Source organism: Pseudorca crassidens, chromosome X (assembly GCF_039906515.1).
Source record: "Pseudorca crassidens isolate mPseCra1 chromosome X, mPseCra1.hap1, whole genome shotgun sequence".
Taxonomy (NCBI): domain Eukaryota; kingdom Metazoa; phylum Chordata; class Mammalia; order Artiodactyla; family Delphinidae; genus Pseudorca; species Pseudorca crassidens.
In genome coordinates, this window is record NC_090317.1 from 105,022,475 (window position 1) to 105,046,324 (window position 23,850).

Genomic DNA, 23,850 nt, shown 5'->3' on the forward strand with positions numbered 1-23,850 from the left:
TTTCTAACTTATACACTAATACATCATCATCCTACCTGTGCTTATGTACTTTCAGCAATGAGAAACTCACTTCTTTAAAATTTAGTGCTTTAAAAAGACAAAAAAAAAATTTGCAACACTAATTAGTTGTTCCTATATTAAACTAAAATTCAGACTCCAAGTAATTTCTCCCCATTGACTCTAGTTATTCACTTTGGAACCACACAGAATAATTAAAATCCCTAATCTGCATAATGGTCTTATTTTTTAACAAATGCATAGTAGTCTTTCATCAGGAAATCTGGACACTACACATACTACTAATGAAATCTAAGTTTGCATTATCTTGCTTTGAATAATTCATCACTTTGTACTAGTGTTTCCTAAAATCTATTCATATCTGCTTATATTATTTTTGTACCTAGTGTTATCATGTTGTTGCTAACATTTGGCCAGCAATTAATATATATCCACACATGAAGTGCTGATTACTCCAGTCTCTTCAATTTTATTTATTTATTTTTCAGTCTCTTCAATTTTATACAGAGGAAATTGTGTTATTTAAAATTCCAGATCATTCAAGATTTCCTTGAAATATTTATTCTGCTGTTCTATGATTAGTCATGTATTCAGTTAGTTTTTCAGGAAATGTTCATTTATGAGTGCCTACTATGTACCAGGAATGATTCTAGGTTGAACCAGACAGGCAAATTACTCATCTTCATGGGATGTTCGTGAAACTCATCCCTCTCAATGTGTGTGTTTTTGCATACTTTTTGGTCTCCAAATAATTCCTGATGAAAATACTGCACAGGGCAGAACAAGTGCAATGCCCTTTGGCATCCTCCTTGGGACCACTCTCTACATTGATGCAGATTAATTAATTAAGTTTTGTTGTTAAAGAATGATACAGCTTTACCAAACTGGAGTGTCAATTTCTCCATGTTCAACATTAGAATTTCATGATTTTGTCAAATAAGTTGTTAAAATAAAAATGCCATGTCAACAAGCATTTATTTTATCCTTCATAAACCATATGTTTTCAAAAGAGGAAGGTCTTGACCTGAGCCAATGGATGGGTACAAATTTGAGGGGAAATAATAAGACCAATACTTATTGAGCATTTATTATATACCAAACAACATTCTAGCATACTTGATCCTCATAAAAGCTCTATGAGTTAGATATTCTTCTTATCCTCATGTTACACATAAAGAAACTGAGGCTCAAAGAGGAGAAATAACTTGCCCAAGATCCCTCAGCTGGTAAATGGTGGAGCCCAGATTCAATCTAGGCATTCTCATGCAGGAGTTTTAGGCTCTTCACCAGAAGGTTAAAAACATTCTAAGCCTTGAGGGAGAGATACCAGGAGTTTACCAATAGACCTGTAAGAAAGATTGTATTAGGACCACTTAAATAAGGCTAGAAAGGTCCTTGGGACAAGATTAGGGGAAGCCTTGACTATCATGCTGGAGTCTGGACCTTCTTTGACTTGTACTTCTTGAGCAGAGAAATAACATAATGAAAGCCATGGTTTTGGAATATACTGACCTGATTACAATGCACAGGATAGAACTGGTGAGGTGGGAAGGATTATAGCCCTGTAAGGAGGTTATTGCCTTAGCTCTTGTGTGAGGACTAGGAGAGATGGTGTCTCTGGGAAAAGAAAGCAAGTGAATCATGGTGAATGAATTGGCAAGTATTTGGTATTTATTAGACATTAGAGTGAAGTGCTGGAAAATAGCATGACTCATGTTTTAAACATGGATGACTCAGAAAAAAATGGTCTTGTATTTACAGAACTAGCCAAGTTGATGTTGCAAGCAGTTTGGGGGAAGATAATAAGCTCATTTCTAGACATGCTGAACTTCAAGTGAGAAATCAGGTGGCTACTGAGAGTCTAGATTGGAATTCAAAAGTGAGGTCACAGCTAAAGAGGAATATTTGACAGATATTATGAAAGTTATAGTTAAGTTTTGGGAGATAGTACAATTTATTAGGGAAGGAGTATTGAGAGAGAGGTACGGGTGCCCAAGTTTTGAGCCTTTGAAACTACTGTATTTGAGTATGTGGAGGAAGGATGAGCTAGAGAGGAAGCAAGTGTAGGAGTAAAACAGATAAATCTGCCTTCAAATGGACCCATGTTATTTTGACCTCCAAGTACTCAAAAAGTTATTTTAAATATTATTTATCTTCATATGTTCACAAAATCATATAGAACAATGCAGTTGCTCTTATTAAATGTTAGGAAATGTGTACAATTCAGTAACATAAATACCATCGAATTAATATTGTGTAATTATGATTCTAAAGGCTGTTACTCTTATAATATATTGTACAATATATGATTTTAAAGTATAGAAGTACGTTTATAATACAGAGATTGAAACAACATTTACGTGCATATCTGTAATACTAGCAATCTGTACTGGTTCAAGAACATATTATGATATTTCAAATTTTAAATGTTCATTAGGATTTAAAAACTAGTATTGAAAATAAGTCCCTTTAAAAAGAGTCTATAAATCCTTTCTGGCATGTGTAGAAGTACCCAGAAGATAAGTGTTTATTCATGTTTCTTGTGTAAAAGTACCTAGAAGATAAATGTTTATTTATGTTTCTTCCTGTGAAAATTATGTTCTCACGGATAGCATTTGATGGTTCACTTCTTCATTAGTATTAGTATTAGATATTTGGTTTTTCCTTGACACTTATCCCTATTGTCCTCTAGGAGATGCTGTCTAATAAAGAGTAAGACTATGACTAGGAATGTGTTGGGGAAGAGTGGGTGGGGACCAAACTTGATGAATGTGTCATTCTGGCATTAAGACAGTGGGTGGTTCCTGAATTGGTTTTACAAGTGGAAAATGTTTAGCCTCTGTAAGAAAATAAGATTTCTATTTATCACGTGTGAGTTTTCAAAAGCTGTCAGATATAAAGTATTTTCTAGTGTTTTAATGCAAAGAAATTGAATACAGGGTATAGATAATAGAATAAACATTTATGTTATTAACTGTTTAAACTTTAAATCTTGCCTATTCTTTTGAATATATATTTGATTTTCAGTGTATTTTCATTGAGAGTCACTCCTCTTCAAGTGGTTTCTTTAGAAAAACAAGGGATTTTAAAGTTTTTTGAGACTATGGTCATTATGAATTTCAAAATCAAAGAAACTGTGATGTTTATAAGTTTGGAAAACATATATTCAGATTTTTCATTTGAGATATTCAGGGTTCATTCTTTTGAATTTTTTTGTGCTACCAAATAAAGGATGCCTAAGGCAAACTAATGACATTTTTTTGTCTTATGGGAGCATGCCTGTCAATTCTGCCATGCTAAAAATGTCATTTAAAATATCTAAGCAGATTGCAGTGTAGTTTTTCTGAGGATAAGGAGACAATTCTGCATTTCCAACTGATATAATGAGGCAATTTCTGTTAAGAGATATTTACCCAAATGGTATTTATATCAGAATATTTAAAATAAGATCAAATTCAACTTTAGGATATTAACAGTTAGACCAGCCAAATATATGGAAATTGACTTTTGTTGAAAAACCAGAATGATGAATTGCATTTTCTTGTATGTATGTTTGGCTCTGATGATGTTAAATGTCTTTATTTGCATCCCCAGGTACTTTCCCAGTTGTATTTCAACACTTTCATAAAATATAATATGGAAACATAATGCATGTCATTATTTTCGCAACAAGAGGTTGAACAAATGTATTTTTTGTCTTATATTTCTAATAAAAAGTAATTTTGATTTAAATTAGCACTATCTTTTTTTTTAGGCCTCCATTCCTTTGAAGGAATTGGAGCAGTTTAACTCAGACATACAAAAATTGCTTGAACCACTGGAGGCTGAAATTCAGCAGGGGGTGAATCTGAAAGAGGAAGACTTCAATAAAGATATGGTAAATTGGTTGTGATAAAATTGTGAATGAACTAGGAATGAAAATGAATAAATATTTGGAAAGAAATTAGATAACGCAAGTCTCCAACTAAATGCTCAGAGCGTACCTTGCACATTTTGTGATTCTGATGATTTATTACAAGAGCAAAGTATTCTTGTTGAACTGTCATTATGAATGCCAAATTACTATGGTATGGACATACAGGAGCACTTAGAGATTCTAATAAATAGCCCAGCAATTTTGCTTTGACGTGTGCTCAAAGGACAAAATGTAATGGATGAAAAGAGTCAAATCCAAAAATAAACTAGAAACTTAATAAAAAACACAGCCATCGTAGATGACTGATATTTTGTGTCAATCCCATTTTTGGTAGTATAACATTTATTTTGGAGAAGGGGCAATTACACCTGATATAAACATTGTTTATTAAAGCTTACCACAAGGTGGTTTTATAAAAAAGTTGAACAAGTAGTGTAGTATATATCTAAAATATGTATAAATTCATGCTGCTTATTTCATGGGAATAAAAAATATATAACCATGTGGGCTATTCCCAGACTCATAACTTTCTCCTTAAACCCTGATTAATTTCAACATGTCTTTTACGTTTCTCTCTAGCTTGAATATTTCTGCATCACATCCCTTTTCACTGACTTTTTTTTCTCCCTCCACCCCATTCTCACAGTTTCCTTTCCCCTCTCACAGCCATCACCTATATGGCATTCTTAACCTTTGCGTATATCATGCTAGAGATTTCTCAGACATGTATCAATGCTAGCGACTTCTCAGACAGTGCTTGAAAATGATATCAAAAGGCAAATTATAAATTGTAAATAATAGGCATGTGAAGCAGTAGGAGAACCAATCTTAGTTCTCATTGGTATCAATTCTGACTTCCTGGAGCTGCCTAAATCAGTACTCCCCGTGTATGGGGTTTGGTGGCCTTGCCAACTCAGCTCCTGGAAAGAAAGACAAGAAGAGCCTTTCCAAGATGCTGAGTTACTGCTACCTCTCCTTCATGTCAAAGAAGAAACCAGAGGGCACCGAGGTGGAAAAGAGTGCTACTTACCTCTTGGGCTGTTCACCAACTCTGCCCTCTAGCTCTCAGCTGGTGTGGGGAAAGAAATGAAGTGGGAGCTTTTGTTTGTTTATTACTTTTGTCCTCAGCCCCAGGAAATGTTGCAGACTTTTTAAAGACATATTTTAAAAAGTAAGGTCTTTCACAGACTATAAACATAAATGTCTATGTTATATTATTTCATTAGACTAGTTAACTGGCAAATCTCAGGTGAAAATCCCATTTCCTCTAAAAAAATGAATAGTTCCTCAGTTGTGTGTAGAAGTTTACATATGCATTACAGAATTAAATATGTAACATTGAATACCATGGATGATTATTCACACACATACATGTGAATTTTTAAAAAATTGTCTAATATTTGTTCTTAGTTCATCAGAGTACCTTGGGTACCATAGCAACGTGAACCTCCTTGATAGAAAGTTTTCATATATTGGATTGAAAGAAAGATAGGAAAATAGAGGTGAAAAATCACATGGTCACATATGCTACTCTGTTAAACTAACACTTATTCAAATAATTTTATTTCAAAGTAAATAAAAATAATATTCTTAGAGTCTAAAAACCAAAATGCATATTGAAAATGCTTAAAGTCATTTTTATAATCCATATTTTAATACTTAATTGTATTTATTTAAAAATAACATGCATATATGACATATGTTTTAGAAATTAATTAACTGCAGTATTTGGCAACAATTGAGCACATCATTTTTTACTAATGCCCTAATATTTGTTCTAAATTTGGGCATTTAGGTTATTTAAAGCAGAGGGCATTAGATAGAAATCAGTGTCCATTTAAAATAACGTATTTTCACTTAGGAGTGTGTGTTAAAATGTTAAGCTTTGTTGTCATCTCACACACGGCAACATCTGTATTCCTCTGTGAATTAGCATTATAAATGGCAAGTTTAGTTTGCTTCTCTCAACTTTTTTAATTTCTAGAAATGCACTAAAAATCAAAGCCAAAAGAATGCTTTCATAGCAGTTCACTTGTCTGAAATGTTAAAGTACCTTATTCCCCCATCTTCCTACATATGACTAATCACATGTGTCCTTTTGAACCAGGCAGGAGGAAACTTACTTCTTTTAAAAGTTAAAGTACAACATATAAAAGAAAAACTATGAGTGCAGTATCTTAGGATACTGAAAGTTTTAAATTGGATTTTTTTGTGTTTAAATAACATGTTTTATTATCTCTGTTAACGATGTACAGCTTTCTTAAAACCAAAATGAAGACTGTACTTGTTGTTTTTAATCAGAGTGAAGACAATGAGGGTACTGTAAAAGAATTGTTGCAAAGAGGAGACAACTTACAACAAAGAATCACAGATGAGAGAAAGCGAGAGGAAATAAAGATAAAACAGCAGCTGTTACAGACAAAGCATAATGCTCTCAAGGTATTAGAGCTAAAATTATAATATACCTTGCCTGTGTTTTTATTTTTTCATGTGAAGGGTAAAACTCTTGTGCATAAATAAAATCTTAAGACTCTTAGTCACCAGAAATACATTTTTTTTCTGTTCAATGTCTGTGTTTTATTTAACATTTTTGAGTGCTGTCTTTGATTTTGAAAGATGTGTTGCTTAGAAGTTGGGTTTTTTTTTTACTTAGACAAATTTTTCTGAGTAGTAATAGAAAGATATTAACATGCATCATTCATAGTGTTCATATATTTAATTTTGTAGTATAATTTATTTTTGTAAGTTATGTTTACATTTGTCTTGAAAAACCTACTTAACTGCCAGAATAAACAACCTGTATATTTTTTAGGCTTTCTGCTTGCAATATTTTATTGATTTGATTTAGAGTAGGTCCACTTTTTTGGTAACCTAGTATTTGTTTAATACTTAATTTTTTCAGTTAACTTCATGTTGCCTTTAAGAGAGTCACTCTTTGCAACTAACTAAGCATTTATAAGTCTAATTTCATTTATATAGGAGTCCTCTAAAATAATCTTAATGTCCTTGAAGAAGAGCTGGTACTCTCATGTTAGCCAGTGATAGCGTATAGCTTCAAGTACCCGTGTGACTCATCTGGATTTGTGCAGGAAGGACAAAATAGAATATTATCTAGTATCTAGAAATAGTATCTAGAAAGTTCTTGAGAAGAGACTGGACATGTGAAGAATTTTGTGAAATAACCTTTTATTTTTTTAATGTACTTTTCAATATTCACTATTTGCATGCATGGCTGATTTTTCTAATACTGTTAATTGCTGAGCTTTTCATTGTAAATCACTCTTTTAGAGCTATGTAGCCATGTAGGTGGATCCACCTTGTAGGTGGATAGAGTCTGCTTTCTATATGCAAATAAGAGTGTAAAACCTTTTCCCATATAGTCAGACAAGCAAATAAACACTGCTGAGAATGTAATTACACAATATTGTGCCTGCAGGGAATCCACAAGGAAAGTCTAATTGGCCAGCAGATTTTCTGAAGGTAACTGCTGATAAATATAGTAACTAGAAAAGGCCTCTTCCCCGAGGGGGTGCAAGAGCAAGCCATAATGTGCTCAGAAAATCAGAAAGCTGTGTAATTCACACGCTTCCAACTGTGACCAAGCTTTTAGAAGCATCTACACTGGTCATATGATATGTGTCCTACTGAACAGCAGTGTTTAATGGTTATCTGGCATACCTGTAAAGAAATCTCTATAATGTCTCTTAATACCTTTACACATTACACATCACCTTGTGCTTAGGAAATAAAAAGAGTTTCAGATTTTATGACCACAAGGCCTTTCTCTTGGCAAAGATGTGAGTTGTGTCACCAGTAAGGCATGGCTCAACTCTCATTCACGTGGCTGTATCTTGGTACCTTTGAAAAAAGCAGCATTCCATCTGGCTCATCCTAGGCATTTAATACCTCCACAGGAGCTTTAGAAATTCAACTAAAAATGTAAACTGTAGTAAATTTTACATCCTCAATTTTAAACAAAATGCAGAATGAAATCGAGATCATTTTTGCAAATATATGTTAAACGTGATTAATAAAAATCTACTCCACTTGCCAAAGCAATCTACCAAATTCAGTTGTTAATCTGCCAAGTAGCTTCAATTCTAGTCCTTATGAAATATTTCAAAGAAGGTAAAAACTTTCCAATGCAATGAATATTTCAGCAGTCCTTTGATATTCATTATTTTCTTTGGCTCCAGCTATATCTGTACATGAAACCCTAATTGCTACTGCTCTGAAGAAATGAAAGCTGTATCCTGAGCTCTTATGTCCCCTTGTGTTATCGTAAAATAGCATTACAACAAATTCTATTAATCATGGAAGACATTGGGTGGTCTTGTAAGGAGTGAGATGATAAACTTCCCCCCCTTTGTTGATTTAGTAAGCAGTCACCCTTATTTATCTCATCAGGTTGATTGGAAACCATGCACTTTCCCTTTTCTTTTCTAAATATTTTTTATCATTTTGCATTTGGATTTGATATGATGAGAAAAAGTTTGCCATAACATTTAAATTGTAATTTTCATATACACTCACAGGTATACATTTTTCACACTTGAATATATATAGCCTGAAGCAATTTATATGCTAACTAAGAACACTTTATATTTCTAATCACAAAATATTAATGGCCTATGAAACTATTTTATAGAGAGTTTTAAGATCATGAATGTAAGTTGCTTGGCTATATAAATTTAAAATTTTTAACCTAGGGCTAAAGATATCAATTTTGGAATTTTTACCTATTTTAAAATTCAAATACAAACTCAATAAGTTTGTACAAGTATGTAGTTAACTCAGTTGAATTCACATATTAAATTATTTCACATAACACAATAATTTAGTTGACTCATTAAGAGTTAATTAAATGTGAAAAAATTTCTAAACAAGTTTGAACATGCTAAGAGAAAATACTTGAAGTGGGTTGTTCAGGTTTCTTAGCTTCATGTACATGGGTCCTGTCACATGAATACATAATTTAATCATCTATTTGTATGTTTAGCATTTAAATGTGAATTTAACTGAAACTGAACAAGAAGATGAGGGACCCTAATTATTTTTAAATGACTACAGCCAGAAGTGTAATATACTTGTATATTGATATTTTAATAATGTCTGCACCATGAACAGGATTTGAGGTCTCAAAGAAGAAAAAAGGCTCTAGAAATTTCTCACCAGTGGTATCAGTACAAGAGGCAGGCTGATGATCTCCTGAAATGCTTGGATGACCTTGAAAAAAAATTAGCCAGCCTACCTGAACCCAGAGATGAAAGGAAAATAAAGGTAATGTTGTTTTAGAATGTCAATCCCAGATTTTGTTGCTACAGTTTAATTTATTTAACTTAACCTGTATGGATCATTTTTGAAGTGTTGATGTTGTTTCCACTATTAGTGTTCTCCCCGATTTGATGTATTTCTTTGTATTTTTTTGTTCGTTTTAGTAAATGTATAAGTGTTTTTCAATTGACATAATGTTGAACGAATAAAATGTTTTATTCTTAGACAATGTAAAATGAATTAAGAAATGTCATATGTTTTCTGGTAAAATTGTAATTGACTCTGTGTATCTTTGTTCCAGATGAACAAATGACTTATCGGTATATGGACGACTTCTATCTCATGTTAGCACATTCATTTCATCAGAGCATCTTCACACATCAGTGTCAAATCTTTATAGATTTATTTGTTGCATATTGTCTGAAGATGTTTTTTCTGTTATTATTTTACACTCTTTATTTTGCTTCATTCTCTGTTGAGTTCCTCAAAACTCTAAAAAGGAAATAAATTACTTATTCACTTACCCTCTAAATTATATTCTATATGGATGGTCCCTAAGAAATGATGAATAATCACTGCAATTTGGGTCAGCCCCAAAACACTAGAGGAATTGAGAAGAAAGAAAACTGTTAGATCAATTTCAGTATTTTCTCAATTAGAATATCTAAAACTGAGCATTCAAAAGATAACTGAAATAATATTTGGATTCTTGGGTGAAGATGACAGTGATGGCTTCCATACTTATAAATTATGAAAAGTGACAATAAAATGACAACAGCCTATGAAATTTCTGGGACAGGTATGTGCTGCTTATAGGTTGGTTAATGTGGTTAGCTAACTGCCCTGGGCCCTGTATTGGTTTTGCTCAATAGGAAATTGATCGTGAGTTGCAGAAGAAGAAAGAGGAGCTGAATGCAGTGCGTAGGCAAGCTGAGGGCTTGTCTGAGGATGGGGCAGCAATGGCAGTGGAGCCAACTCAGATCCAGCTCAGCAAGCGCTGGCGGGAAATTGAGAGCAAATTTGCTCAGTTTCGAAGACTCAACTTTGCACAAATTGTGAGTTGTTACTGGCAAACCTACATATGTGTTTGCAACTACTACTCTAATAACAGAGGCCTACTAACCAATAGAAAAAAATCTGGGTGCAATTTCAAAGTGCTAATATGCAATCTGAAAGTGAGTAGTTCTCCCTCACTTTGGGCTTCTGTAACACTAGTGGTTAATTTTTCAGGTTAAAAACATAATCCCTTAACATATCATAGGAAACAGCCCCCTTATCAAAAATGAAAAATACATCTTAATTTCTTTTGCCACATCATTTTTTCATAACACTGGAAATGTGAATTTGTCAATTTATCATACATTTACTTTATTTCAGCGTCTAATCCAAAAATATGTATTGCTTTCCTGAGACCATCCCATGCTAATTTTACTTTCTTAATGTATACATGGTAAATAATAAATCTTTTGTGAAACAACTTCTTATACCAGCTTGCACAAGGCCTTCTTATCTCATTGACTTATAGAATAATAGCTTAGTCCTCATACCTCGCTTAGCTACTCAATGGGTTAAAAGGCTTATTAGAAGGATTGTATGCCTAGTAAGATTGTTAATAATTGATAGCAGGTTGAAAAATATCAAATATTGTTACTACTGAACTATTATAAGCCAAAAGGAAAAGAAACAACTGCTCTTCTTTCTTTCAAACAACTGGATGGAAATTTTGTGATTCTCTCTTTAAAAACACAATCCATAATCGTAAGCTTGGTCTTTTTAGCTCTTCATCTGTAGTAGGGAATAAACCATAGGGATTTTCTAACAGGTACATTTTTGTTCCTATTCTGAGATATTGTAAAGTGAAGCAGAATGGTCACCACTCTGTCATTATGCAAAGACAGTGCTCCTCACAAAACCAGGGTCTGAAAGTCTGGAAAATGAGGCTTTGTAATTATGTTAGGTCGACTTACATGAAACCAACAGATATTCAACCCTTTTTGACCTATGTTAATGACAATTGCATTTGTTTCAACCCATAGGTTGAGAGTTTCTTGGGAATTTCTTCTGTGGTGTTGTTGATTCCATTTAATACGGGGTAAATGTTTGAATATGTCTTAAACAATTAATATAACTTTATTTTATAAGCATATAATTTTGTTAATGATGCTTATTAACCAAGGGAAAAAAATACTGCATATTGTTACTTCTTTTAACGTGTTAGAAAAATCCATGAATACACTGTTTTCTAAGGAATCCAGTACCTTAAGATTTAATAGTAGCTGAATATTCTGAGAAATTGGAAGTAGTAACGTAAGGTATGTTGAAACTATATTACATTTAAAGTCCAATTCTAACTCATTGCACGTTTCAGCCTATTATCCTTCATAGTAGATATTATGAGCATAATATGTCATAAATCACTCAAGCTTACACTAACAGAAAGCCTGTGTCTGTGGATGCAAAATGAATTGAAAGATTAAGGCAACGATAAAGAAAATTTAAGTAAAATATTTTTGCCTCGATTTAATACATCATTTAAGTCCTCCACTTTGAATTATCTTACTACTCACTATTTTGTCCATTCCAATTTCCCCCATATCTTGACACACCCAGGATTAATTTTTCTTTTACAACTTAGTCAAGGTAAGTTATTAACACTTTATAGTTAAATAGACACAGGATCAAAAATCTCCATAAACAACTCACTTAAAATGCCATTGTGTCCTTGCACATAATAGGCTCTAACAAATATTTGTAAAACGTAATAATGGTTGGTGAAATAAAGTAAGGATAAGTGAACCAGTATGGAATTTTTAAAATAAATTATAGTAAGATACTATAATATATTTTCTTCATAAAACATTTCTTCTTGATTTTATATCTGAAGGATCCAAAATTCATAAGGTGCCTTGCTTGGGGAAAATATTTTTATGTTAACTTTTAATTTTCCATGATAATAGAAGCAATAACAATATGCATGAAGAATAATCCATTTACTATTATAATTATATTTAGCTTTGGATTTTTATTAGACCTGAAAGATGATACAGATGGATAGACAGACAGATGGATAGACAGATAAATCCAAGATGTATCTTTATATTCCACTGATTACTAATACATATTAAAAAACTGATTTCACATGTCCACTGGTTAGAGTCACCTTTCCCAGTTAATCTAAGGTGAGGATATTTGAGATAGCCACAAGCAAAAGGCTTAACTAAAAGTTATGTTTGGGGTAATCCTACAATGGCTCTGATGTAGCACAGGTAGTCATAGCTTCACAATTCCTTTCCTTCTCTTCCATTGCCCTTCTCTATTTCTTTCATCTTTCTTCTTCTCAAATGTCCCTTTTTCTTCTCTCTGTATATAAACTCTAGACTTTCTTTGGACTCAGGGATTTTTCAGTTGATCTTTCATATCTTAGCAGTAGTAATTCAAGATGGTAGAAAGTACTATGAAGTGCTTAACATTTGAGAACTGAGTTTAAAATGAGAACTCAATTGTCTTTACTTTAGAGATAAAGACTCAGAAATGGACTAAGCAGTGTAAAATTAGTGTACTTCAGGGACTATGTCCAGGTCAGAGTTATATATGGCAATAGTAAAGCTCAGAAAAGCCATAGAACTTTGTCTCAGGGAGCCATGAAGCAGCCCCAGGCCAGGTAGGAGTGCAGACCAAACCAGAGAAGAGAATATCTGCAAATCATTGTCCTCAGGACAATCCTGGAGACCAGAAAGAAGGGAAAACAGACTGGGCGAAAGCAGGTAAGATTTTCTCCAGGTATTGAGCATGTTGAAGCCCCCACCCTAGTTAGGGATACAAGACATTTCTAATGTAGTTCCTTTTGGCTTAGAAACCTGGCTGTTCAGTGAAGACCAAACAATGACTGTAAACTGAACATAAGGAATGTTTTCTGTAGGATGTTTTACAACAGCAGTGTGGTCTAGTAAAATAGACGACTCCCTGGGATGAACAGCCCTGATTGTGAATCCCATTGATTCCATCTGCTGGTTGTGTGATCACCAGTCTCTCCCAGCCTGGTTTCCTCCATCTCTACCATGGGGATGAGGATGTTTGTGTTAATGAAATATATGTAAAATACCCGCTACATTATAGAGGTTAAGTGAATCAATTGTTTTCTTCCTCTTCCTATATATAAGTTAACATTGGAAAGGAGACACATTATTTTAAAAATTTATAATATCTTTGTGGGTCATTAAGAGAATTAGGCTCAGTGGGTACCACAGATTTAAAATGTTATTGGGCCTTCCCTGGTGGCGCAGTGGTTGAGAATCCACCTGCCAATGCAGGGGACACAGGTTAGAGCCCTGGTCCAGGAGGATCCCACATGCCGCGGAGCAACTAAGCCCGTGCGCCACAACTACTGAGCCTGTGCTCTAGAGTCCGTGAGCCACAACTGCTGAAGCCCATGCGCCTGGAGCCCGTGCTCCGCAACAGGAGAAGCCACAGCAATAAGCCCCGTGCACCGTAATGAAGAGTAGCCCCTGCTCACCGCAACTAGAGAAAGCCCCCTCGCAGCAAGGAAGACCCAACGCACCCAAAAATAAATAAATTAATTAAATAAATTTATAAAAAAATAAAATGTTATTAACAACAGATAGATCTATTTTGTTCAATGTAAATTGCAAATTAGGCTCCGTAATCTTTGGCCAGGTAGTTTTGCTTAGAGTCACAAAATATTTGCAGGAAATTTCATACAAAGCTGGTGATTCTACCAATGAAGGCATAATTCTCCATAAACTTGACAATAGAGCATTATCTAAATTATTTTCTATAGCAAGGTAAAGAAAAAGAGGAAAAAACATAAAGGCTTTGAAAATTTCTTAATAGAAAACTATGCATAATTTTATTAAGCTTAATTTTAGCATTAGACAGTTAACCTCAGAAATCCCAAGAAAATACAACCACGAAATTGCACAGTGAGGATATATAACAATCCGGAGCTTATGTGAAACTGCTGAGCAAAATAAGCTCACAGACTAAAATTACAATGGGTATAAAAAGATTCCTTTTGTGAGTAATGTTAACACACCAAAAAATAAAAGGAGTATGCACACCTGAGGAAATTAGAGATAAGAAGATAGTCAGTAAAGGACATGAAATTGTGTTTTTTAATGTTCAAAAAGATTTAGAAAATAAGGATGGAATGGAATTCTTACAATAGGAACAGGCCATTTTGAAGAGTGAATAGGAAACTTTGATAAAATAGAGTCTAGAAATTAACATAATTATTGAAATAATAAATCAAACAACTTTTTAATGGTGGATTCATTATAGAATAAAAAAGAATATATTACTTGAAAGATGAGGAAAATTTTGCTTTGCTGAAAATACTGAAAGATGGAGAGGATAGAATAAAAAGCTCAGACATATGCCTAAAAAGAGTGGAGAGCCTGAGGAAGAGACATTATTTTATATAAATGACTGACATTTAACAAAATCGAATAAATCTCAATTTACATGAGTCCTCAAATTTAATAAAGCTCAATTTACATGAGTCCTCAAACTGAATAAGGCTCAACCAGTGTGTAATAAATAAAAACAAGTTCACACCTAGCAAGGTCTGCATGAAACCCAGAACATCAACGATCAGGAAGATCATCATAAAAGCTACCAAGGACTAAAGGCAGAAACTGCTGCAGGCTGGCTGACTTTTCCTCAACAATAGATGTTAGAAGAAAATGAAATAATATCTTCCATAATATCTAATGTGCAAGGCGAATGTTCAAAAGAATTCTGTCAACTGTGATTCAAGAATGAAGACAAGATATTTTCAGATATACAAATATTTTCAGATAAAGGAACACTAAGAATACATTATCTAAGATTCTTTCAGAAAGAAGTACTAAACGATGTGCTAGTGTAAGAAGGAAAATGGAGCTGGAGAGAAGGAGCAAGCTACATAAACGTATATAAAATGATTTTCTATATATAAAAAAAGGGAAAAATTATCTTGTAATTAGTTACTAAAATTGTGGCAATTTCTGCAAAGGAAAACATTGAGTGCTATGAGAATATAAAAGTGATTTGATCTTACAGCAAGGAGAATACAATAAATAAAAGGCTTGTTCTAGAAGGTAGCAGCAAATATAAGGCTTGTGCCTAATGTGTTCAGTGTGAATTATTGCCAACTATCATGTTTCTAGGAGGCAAAAAAAATGTAGTAAACCTTTGGAATAGGCATACATGCATGACCTGTCCCAGGAAGGGAAGCAAAAAATATATATATATATATATATATATATATATATATACACACAAAATACAAAAATACATCTTAGTGGAAGAAGGAAAAGCAATGTCCCTTTTCTAAATACGACAACTGCATTTACCCTGGATATCCCATGGCTTCAAATACCAAGTAAATAATACTGATATTCAACATTTTACATCCAACAACTTCTTATTCAACTTCTTATTTTAGATGACTAACAGGTATCTCACACATAAGGTAGCCAAGTCGAGAATAATTAATTTTCTCTCCTACATAAATTGGCTGCTACCAAGCTCTCCAGGTGTTAGTAAATTGCCCTTTCACCTAGGTCCAAAGCCTAGGCATCATCCGTGATTCCTCTTTGCTCTTACATCATGCATGGAATTCACTTCAAATTCTGTTGGCTCTACCTGCAAAATACATCTTTAATTGGACCACTGCTCAGTACCCTTATTGGAGAAACCTTAGCGTATTATCTTTCATCTTGATTACTTCAGCAGCATCTAATCCTTGCTTCCCATATTTTCCCACCTACACTATAGTCTCCTTAGTGAAGCCAGAGAATTCCTAAAGCTTATGTGAGATTCTCTCAAGCCCCTGCTGCTCACTACCCTTTTAATGAAATTTTACGAGCTTCTACGTAGTTTGGTTCTTGCCTCTCATTCCTATATTACTCCAACTTTATCTCCCTTTTTGCCATTCTCCTGTCATAGAAGCATAAAAGTTTCTCCTGTATACTTAAACACACAGCATCATTTCCACCTCAGGACCTTTGTACATATTGTTTCTTCATGGAATATTTTCCACGTAGACTTTTACATGGGTACTATAACTTAGCCGTCTTTTCATTTAGAAACAATGAACGTTTAGTGGAACTTGGATGTAGAATCTAGACAGGTAATACTTAATAGGTATTTTTTCTATTTTAAAAATATTTTATACTCCTTATAATTATACATGCCAACTGGGAGTTTAAGACACCTCTTCAGAACGGCAGATTTTAGTACAGTTACTTCTGGAAGTGTGTATACTGAGAAAAGACAAAGTTCTTGAAACTTAACACTGAGGTAGTAAAGAGGGAATATGAGGATGATTATAACAACGTATTGCAAAGGATAGCTTTTACTACATCAGAGTAAATTGTAGTAAGGTATTTTAACATTAAAAGTACACATTGCCAAAATATAGAACTTCTTGAAAAGTTAATAGAAAATTGTTAGATTTATTTAAATGCCACAAGAAATGCATTATACAAGTTAGTCCTTAAGTGAATAATTTGTAAAATGAAAACACTTATAGTGTACACATTCCTCTACTAACTTTTAAAAATTGTTTGAATTTGAATAGAACTTTACATTTATAAAATGTTTTCATATGTATCTAGTTTGTTCCCACCAGTAACCCTCTCAAGTAAGTATTATTTTCATTGTCATTTTCCAGAAAGGAAAATTAATCTAAATAAAGTTAAGGAGATTGTCCAAGGGCACATGTAAGAAATGGAAGACACCTAACTTGAACTTAGTGCTTCCCAAGATACAGTGAGAGCTATTCAAAAGAAAGAAAAGATATCTAGCATCCAAGTAAGTTTGAGAAACGCTGGATTAAGCAAAGTTTCCTTAGTCTAGAATTTTACAGGGCTTTTGATATGCAAATGTGATTATGAATTTCTATGAGGGGAATAGATTCTGCAGACTTTCACATCTGGATAGTCGCAGTACAAAGGAGGAAATTTCATTTCAGTTTTATGATAGTATTCCTGTTTGAGTGATTGTGAAGAACTAATGTTCTTCAGAAAAAAAAAATTGGGAAAAACATCACTTTATCATTATGCTTTTGTTATTTTGGATTTTCTTAAAATGAAGCAGAGATGTACAAAAAAGTAATCACAAAGCTGCTTGCCATCACCTTATGTAAAGTAATGTCTGAACCTAGATTTGATTCTGCACTACTCATTTTTTGTACATTTGCTTCTATCACATAATGATAACCATTTAATGTTGAGACCAAAATAAAGGGGAAACTTACTTTTTGAATAATTGCTACATGGAATTTTTCTTTGCCTTGAAGTAACAACAAAGACCATCAGAGCTGCCAATGCAAGATCCTTAGAGAATATGGTAACATAAATAATTTTCTTATTTAGAGACAGAGTGCTCTTTAGTAAACAGAGTTGTGAATATAAAAGACTAATGATGGTTGCTAGGGAAATGGACCAGGAGGTAGCTGCTTATAAAATTTTCCTCCTCTGAGCTTCAATTTTGTAATTAACATATCACAAGAGTTAAGAAAAAATAGATAAATCAAGACTCCATGTTTCTCTAGACTGTTGTGACCATAATAGTTACTGCCATTTCTCTAGTAATTTTTTTTTTTTCTGGTTTCTAGTTTATGTAAGAGAATCAGTTTAATGGTTGTTTAGTAAATAGAGTATGTTAAGCTAGAATCAACTTCCAGGAAGATAACCATCTGATTGATTTCCTCACCTCTCATTTCAAATGTATGGAAATTCTGGATAAAATATAATTTTAAAACAGTTTAGCTGAGCTCAAAATATGTGATGGAGCCTCCCTTCTTCCTAGTTGCCATAAATGAGCACATCATCTCATGTGATACTAAGCCTGGATTGAGGGCCTCATGGTTAGGAGAAAGGTTTAAAGGCTTTTAGTAGAAAATATGTAACGTTATACAACATCTGCTAGAGATGTAAATGGAAACCCTGTCTAAATGTTGAATTTTCAAGGGCTTCCCTTGACAGGTAGAGGGGGAATAGATAAATCCAGCTCCCAAGGCCAATTCATCTGGCAAGGATTCTGACTGGAGAAACAAATTTGTGAAAGTTATTTCTGAGTTGTGGGGGATCTGAATTTTGACACCAACCACAAGCCTCTAGACTCCTGAACTGAGAAATTAATATAAAATTGTTCCCAGGTTGGTGAAATCCTTAGAGTTTTCTCACAGAATCATACAATAAATCACTCTTTTAGGAGTGTCCCACAGACACACGAACACTGAAGATTGGTTCACAATGAACTATTAGAACTCACATGAAGAAATAATATATTTTGACTTAGAGTTATCTAACATAACAATCAAGAGAATTAGTGCTTCATGAAGTTAATAGAAAACTACTTCACGCTCTAAAGTAAATATGTCGAAAATAAAATAGAGATCAAGGCATAAAATAAACATTAATTTATAAAAATACTGACACAGTTATTTATGATGATAACACATTGAATAACACTTCTGGAAACCAAAAGCTAGTCATAGAAATAAAAAAAACCTAAGAGTGTGTGTTAAACACCTAACTAAACAAACATGAGAAAATTAGAAAGTCATTATGATAAAATTATCAGAATACACCACATAAAGATAAAAAATACGAAAATATGAAATATTGAGAGAACAGAATAATAAGTTTTATGTCTAATATAATTGCAAAAGAAAATGACAGATTATGTGGGACACAATATTTGAGGAAAAATGACTAAAAATTTCCCAGATCATAAGAAAGGCATGAACCCACAAATAGAATAAACACATTGGTATCCCAACCAAGATTAATTAAAGTAAATCTATGAAAACATAAAGAATATATAAATACCTTATAAAAGACACAGGACACGTACATATGTGAGCAGGAGAGGCTCATTTCACTGAAGGTTCTGATAATCAGTAAAAAATCTCCAAATTTCTATTGTATTGCTATTGCAAAATCAAGACTAGGCCACTGTTTATAAAGTGGATTCCACTCATGTTAGAAAAACTGATATTTTGTAATACCTCTTATGCTTGGAATAAGAAAACCTAGGATTATATCCTGCATCTCTCATTACCTGTGCAAATTGGACTAAATATTTGAGCCTCCGGATAAAGTTAATAACTCCTTTCTTATAGAATTAAGAGAGATAATCAACCACCAAAAATGTTGAAGTTCTAAAATATTTTTTATTAAGGCCACTGGTTTGAAGGACAACATGCAGAAGTTTCGGTGTCCAGAGTTCACACTGCTAAGTATCCTGAGAAACTGAAAGCCAGAAACTTAAGGTATTCTGAGTTGGTAGTGTCCCATGTACCTAACAGAAGCAGATACAAATACATTCTAGTTTGACACTGCTTAAATCCAGACTTTAAATAATTCCCACAGATAAAGTTCTAAGAACATGCTTGTAGAATTAAAATGGCAGTTCCAATGAGGAAAAAAGCAGTAGAATCCAACTCCTAAAGACAGAAGATAATGAATTAATCAGGTACAAAATGTAAAGTAAACATGTTTAACTTTTTTAGAGTAGTAAAAGTTTGCATCAAAAGTATGAGTTAAGGACCAGAGATAATAAGATAATGACCAGGGAATTTTGAAAAGAATCAAATAGAACTTCAAGAAATAGAAAAATATAATAATTGAAATTAATAATTCATTGGACAAGTTAAGCATCAAATTAGATATAACAGAAATGAGAATTAGAAAATTGGAAGATAGGTAAAATAAATTACCTAACACGCATAGAGACCAAAATATTAAAAAAAAATAAAAATTCGAAAGAAAGGATAAGAAAGGTAGAGAGTGAGAATGTCAAATATAGAAGGAAAGCATGGAGTAAAAGTATAAGAGGCACTATTTGAAGTGATAATTGCTTAGGGTTTTCTAAAATTAGTGAAAGTTCCAATAGTCAGGTTGAAAATAAGTAAATATCAAGCTGTTTTCCTTTTTCATAAAGAGAGAAATACACCCATATACCATCATAATGAAACTGATAAATTCCAAAGCCAAAGAGAGACACCTTACCTAGAAAGTAATGACATGTATAATGACAGCTGATTTTAGAGCAGTGATAAAAGCCAGAAAGTGATAGAATAATGTCTTCAAAAATGATGAAAGAAAAACCAGCTATGATTCTAGAATTGTATACTCATAGGAACTCTCGTTCTTTCAAGAGTAACATTGGGGCTTCCCTGGTGGCGCAGTGGTTGAGAGTCCACCTGCCGATGCAGGGGACACAGGTTCGTGCCCTGGTCCGGGAAGATCCCACATGCCGTGGAGCAGCTGGGCCTGTGAGCCATGGCCGCTGAGCCTGCGCGTCCGGAGCCTGTGCTCCGCAACGAGAGAGGCCACTGCTGTGAGAGGCCCACTAACATTGAAATAAAGATCTTTTCGGGCAAACAAAAACTGAGAGAGATAACCAGTGAGAAAGTCTCACTGAAGGATCCTCAGGTTTTTTTTGGTTGGTTGGTTGGTTGGTTGGTTGGTTGGTTGGGTTTGTTTTTTGTTTTGGGGGTTTTTGTTTTGTTTTGTTTTTGGAATTAGCCACTGTTAATGTATATTCAGTTATCAGTCTATACATCTTCATGTTGTGTTAAGATAATTTTATATCCTGGACTTTCACTAAATATTATATCATATGTCTTTTTCTATGTTAGTAAAATGAAGTTTTGGAAACATTTTTAGAGCCTACATAATATTCCACGGCATGTATGCACCACAGGGTTGGTTTGTAAACAGAAGGAGAATAACCCTAGATAGATGATTTAAGATGCAAGGGAGAATGATGAGCAAAGAAAATGCTAAACCACGACAAAAGCCTGAAGAAATATTTGCTATATATAAATTTGTGTAAATTATGTACTAAAGTACAAAATAGGACTAAAATACTGGACGTCAGTGACATATAGTATAGAAGGAAATTGGTTGGACTTCCTCACCTCATTACCTCCTTTCTGGATGTTCCTTCTCAGACTCCATTGGTGGTGCCTCCTTCTCTCCTGTAACGTGGACATGCCTCAGCACTCAGTCCTTGGACATTTTCCACTTTCTATCTATACTCCCTGCCTTGCTTTTTTCATCCAGTCTCGTGACTTTAATACCAGGTTATAAGTTCATGACCACAACATTTTTATAAACAGACCACTCTTCTCCCCTGAACAATAGTGGCAACACTGCCCTTTCAAAATTTGGGGTACCCTTGCTTTCCTTTACCTATTCTCAACACAATAAACAGAGACATCATTTGAAAATATAAATCAGGTGTGCTTTATGTGATGAAAATGCTCTGATGGATTCCAATCTATTTTAGAGTACAATCCAAAATCCTTACATGAGTTTTAAAGGATATATGACTTTGGCCCCTGTTAGCTCTCTGGAGTTATCTCTTAGTACTCTACCTCTTATCCCCTCTGCTCTACCTACATTGACCTCTTCACTCTTCCTTGAACATATCGGGCAGATCCCCTTTGCACTGTATGTCCTAAGCCTAAAACTCTGTACCCCCAGATGTCTATATGACCCCTTCACTCTGCCTTCAAGTCTTTATTCGAAGGTGTTCTTCTTGGTGACACACTTCATCGATCCCTTCCCCATTTATTATTCTCCATAAAATGCATTACCAGGAATGTTATAAATATTTTCACTCTTTATCTTATTATCTATCTCCCTCCCTATGATGAAAGCTCCAAAAATGCAGGGATTTTCATCTTTTTTTCTTTTCTTTTCTTTTTTTTTTTTTTTTGCTGCTGTGTCCTCAGAACCAAAAGAAGTGACTAGCAAGTAGTAGGTACATAGTATATATTTGTTGAATGAATAAATCAATCAATCAATCAATGATGAATAAAATCATTGTAAGATCCTCTTAATGCTCAGGAGACCACGCAAAATTCATTGTGCATGCTGATAATTTTAGAGTAACTATTAACCTGATAAAGAGTATAAAATTTTTGAAGTAGAGAGAGAGAAAAGTAAACATATAAAGTATCAAAATAAAATAATCCAAACAGGAAACTGAGGCTTAAGAACACTAGTTGAATTGGCCAAGGAGAGTAATCCACTACATTAACACAGGACTTTGATTTTTTCTGCATCTCTCCAGACCAAAGCCATTACTGTGTATGAAATAAGATGTCAATTGCAAGTTAATATTCTTGTAAGTTTAAACAAATTCACCATTTTATAAATAAGAGTTATACAATGTAGTACCTCAGAAATATTACCTCAAGTGATAGACTCTAAATAGCACAGTAAATTAAAAATATTAATACAAGTGTGTTAAACTAGACTCATGGCTTATATTAACATGCACAGTTATTGTATAGTTAGGTTATGTCTATGTTAGGTACATAATTTTATATGTTATTTATCTTCTGAATTAAAGTTACAGTAAAGAACTATAGTCACAATTCAATTTGATGTCCAATATATAAACTTTAAAATAACATTACCTTTCTTACAGTAATATACTGTATCAAATTTTTCTATTGGAAATTTAGCACAATCTTCTAGAGATATTATTGATGGTAAATATATTAATAATGGTAGATTTTCCATAAATGTTAGATACAAACACAAAATTGAGTCTGATGCATTATTGGAAGGTGCAGTTTTATTATGTAATTTTATTAGTAAAATTAGAATAAATATCCCTCATTTTTGGTATCAGACAAAGCAACTTATTTCACTAAAATTAATATTCTCTTTCTTGGAATGATACTATTTGAAACATGATTTTATTTGATAGAACTATTTTGGAACAGTCTGTTACAATTGTGAATAAAAGCATTAAGCAAAGCTTATCTTTTCTTAGTCTAATGGAAATTATTATGAATATCAGTTATTTTGTTGTGTGATAACAGATTTTCTGAGGCTAGTTGAGGCATACAAGTCTAGATTTTTACAACAAAGTATCTCTAATCCTTATAACAACCAAACAGACTAAAATTTGTCAAGCAACTTCCCTGAGTTCCCATAAAATTAAGAACAAGGATTCCAACATCAAGGTATAGTTATAATTATTAAATTAACAAAGAGATCTGTTGATGTTGTCTTTTTTAGGCGAGGTATTGTTTTATTATATTGGTTTCTTTTTATAATTTGTTTTTAATGAGAACCCTCTAATAATGACAAGGGTTCAGGAAAATTAGAATTCCATACACTTAATGGGAGTCAATAAAGAAACAAGTTTTATTTTGGATACATTGAATTGGTATTTCTTTCATTCAATAAACATTTATCTAATGCCTCTCATGTGCCAGACAACACAAAACGTGAAAGAACATTGGTGAATCCATAGCAATCATACAAAAGACGTGATATTTGATAAATATAACTCATACAATGAAAAGAAAAAAAAGTACAAGAATTTATACACAGCAATTTGACCTCCGTTTGTAACATAACAATAAAAAGTGTAATTTTCTCCAATCTAAATTTGCTTTCAAAATATGGAACACCAGCTGGAAGGGAGCTCAGATGGCTTCTGCAGTGGGGTTGGTAATATCCTTCTGAGCATGCCCACAACAACTGGTTGAAATAATTGAATCACTTGCACCATCTGTGAATCATTCTGATTCTTCAGTGATTACTTAAGAGTCTCATTGTATGGAACATATTCTTAGAACACATGAATAAAATTAATTCAAG

The 23,850-nt window shown here is 33.4% G+C and overlaps 1 protein-coding gene across 2 annotated transcripts in view; it reads left to right on the top strand.

Annotated features, from left to right (window-relative positions):
* DMD (dystrophin) overlaps nt 1–23,850 on the top strand; it is a 2,128,065-nt gene that overhangs the window by 852,892 nt on the left and 1,251,323 nt on the right. For both annotated transcript variants that reach the window (XM_067723245.1, XM_067723244.1), the window contains exons 38-41: nt 3,773–3,895; nt 6,236–6,373; nt 9,062–9,214; nt 10,081–10,263. In XM_067723245.1, coding sequence (XP_067579346.1) covers nt 3,773–3,895; nt 6,236–6,373; nt 9,062–9,214; nt 10,081–10,263 — 597 coding nt within the window. The remainder of the gene's footprint in view (nt 1–3,772; nt 3,896–6,235; nt 6,374–9,061; nt 9,215–10,080; nt 10,264–23,850) is intronic.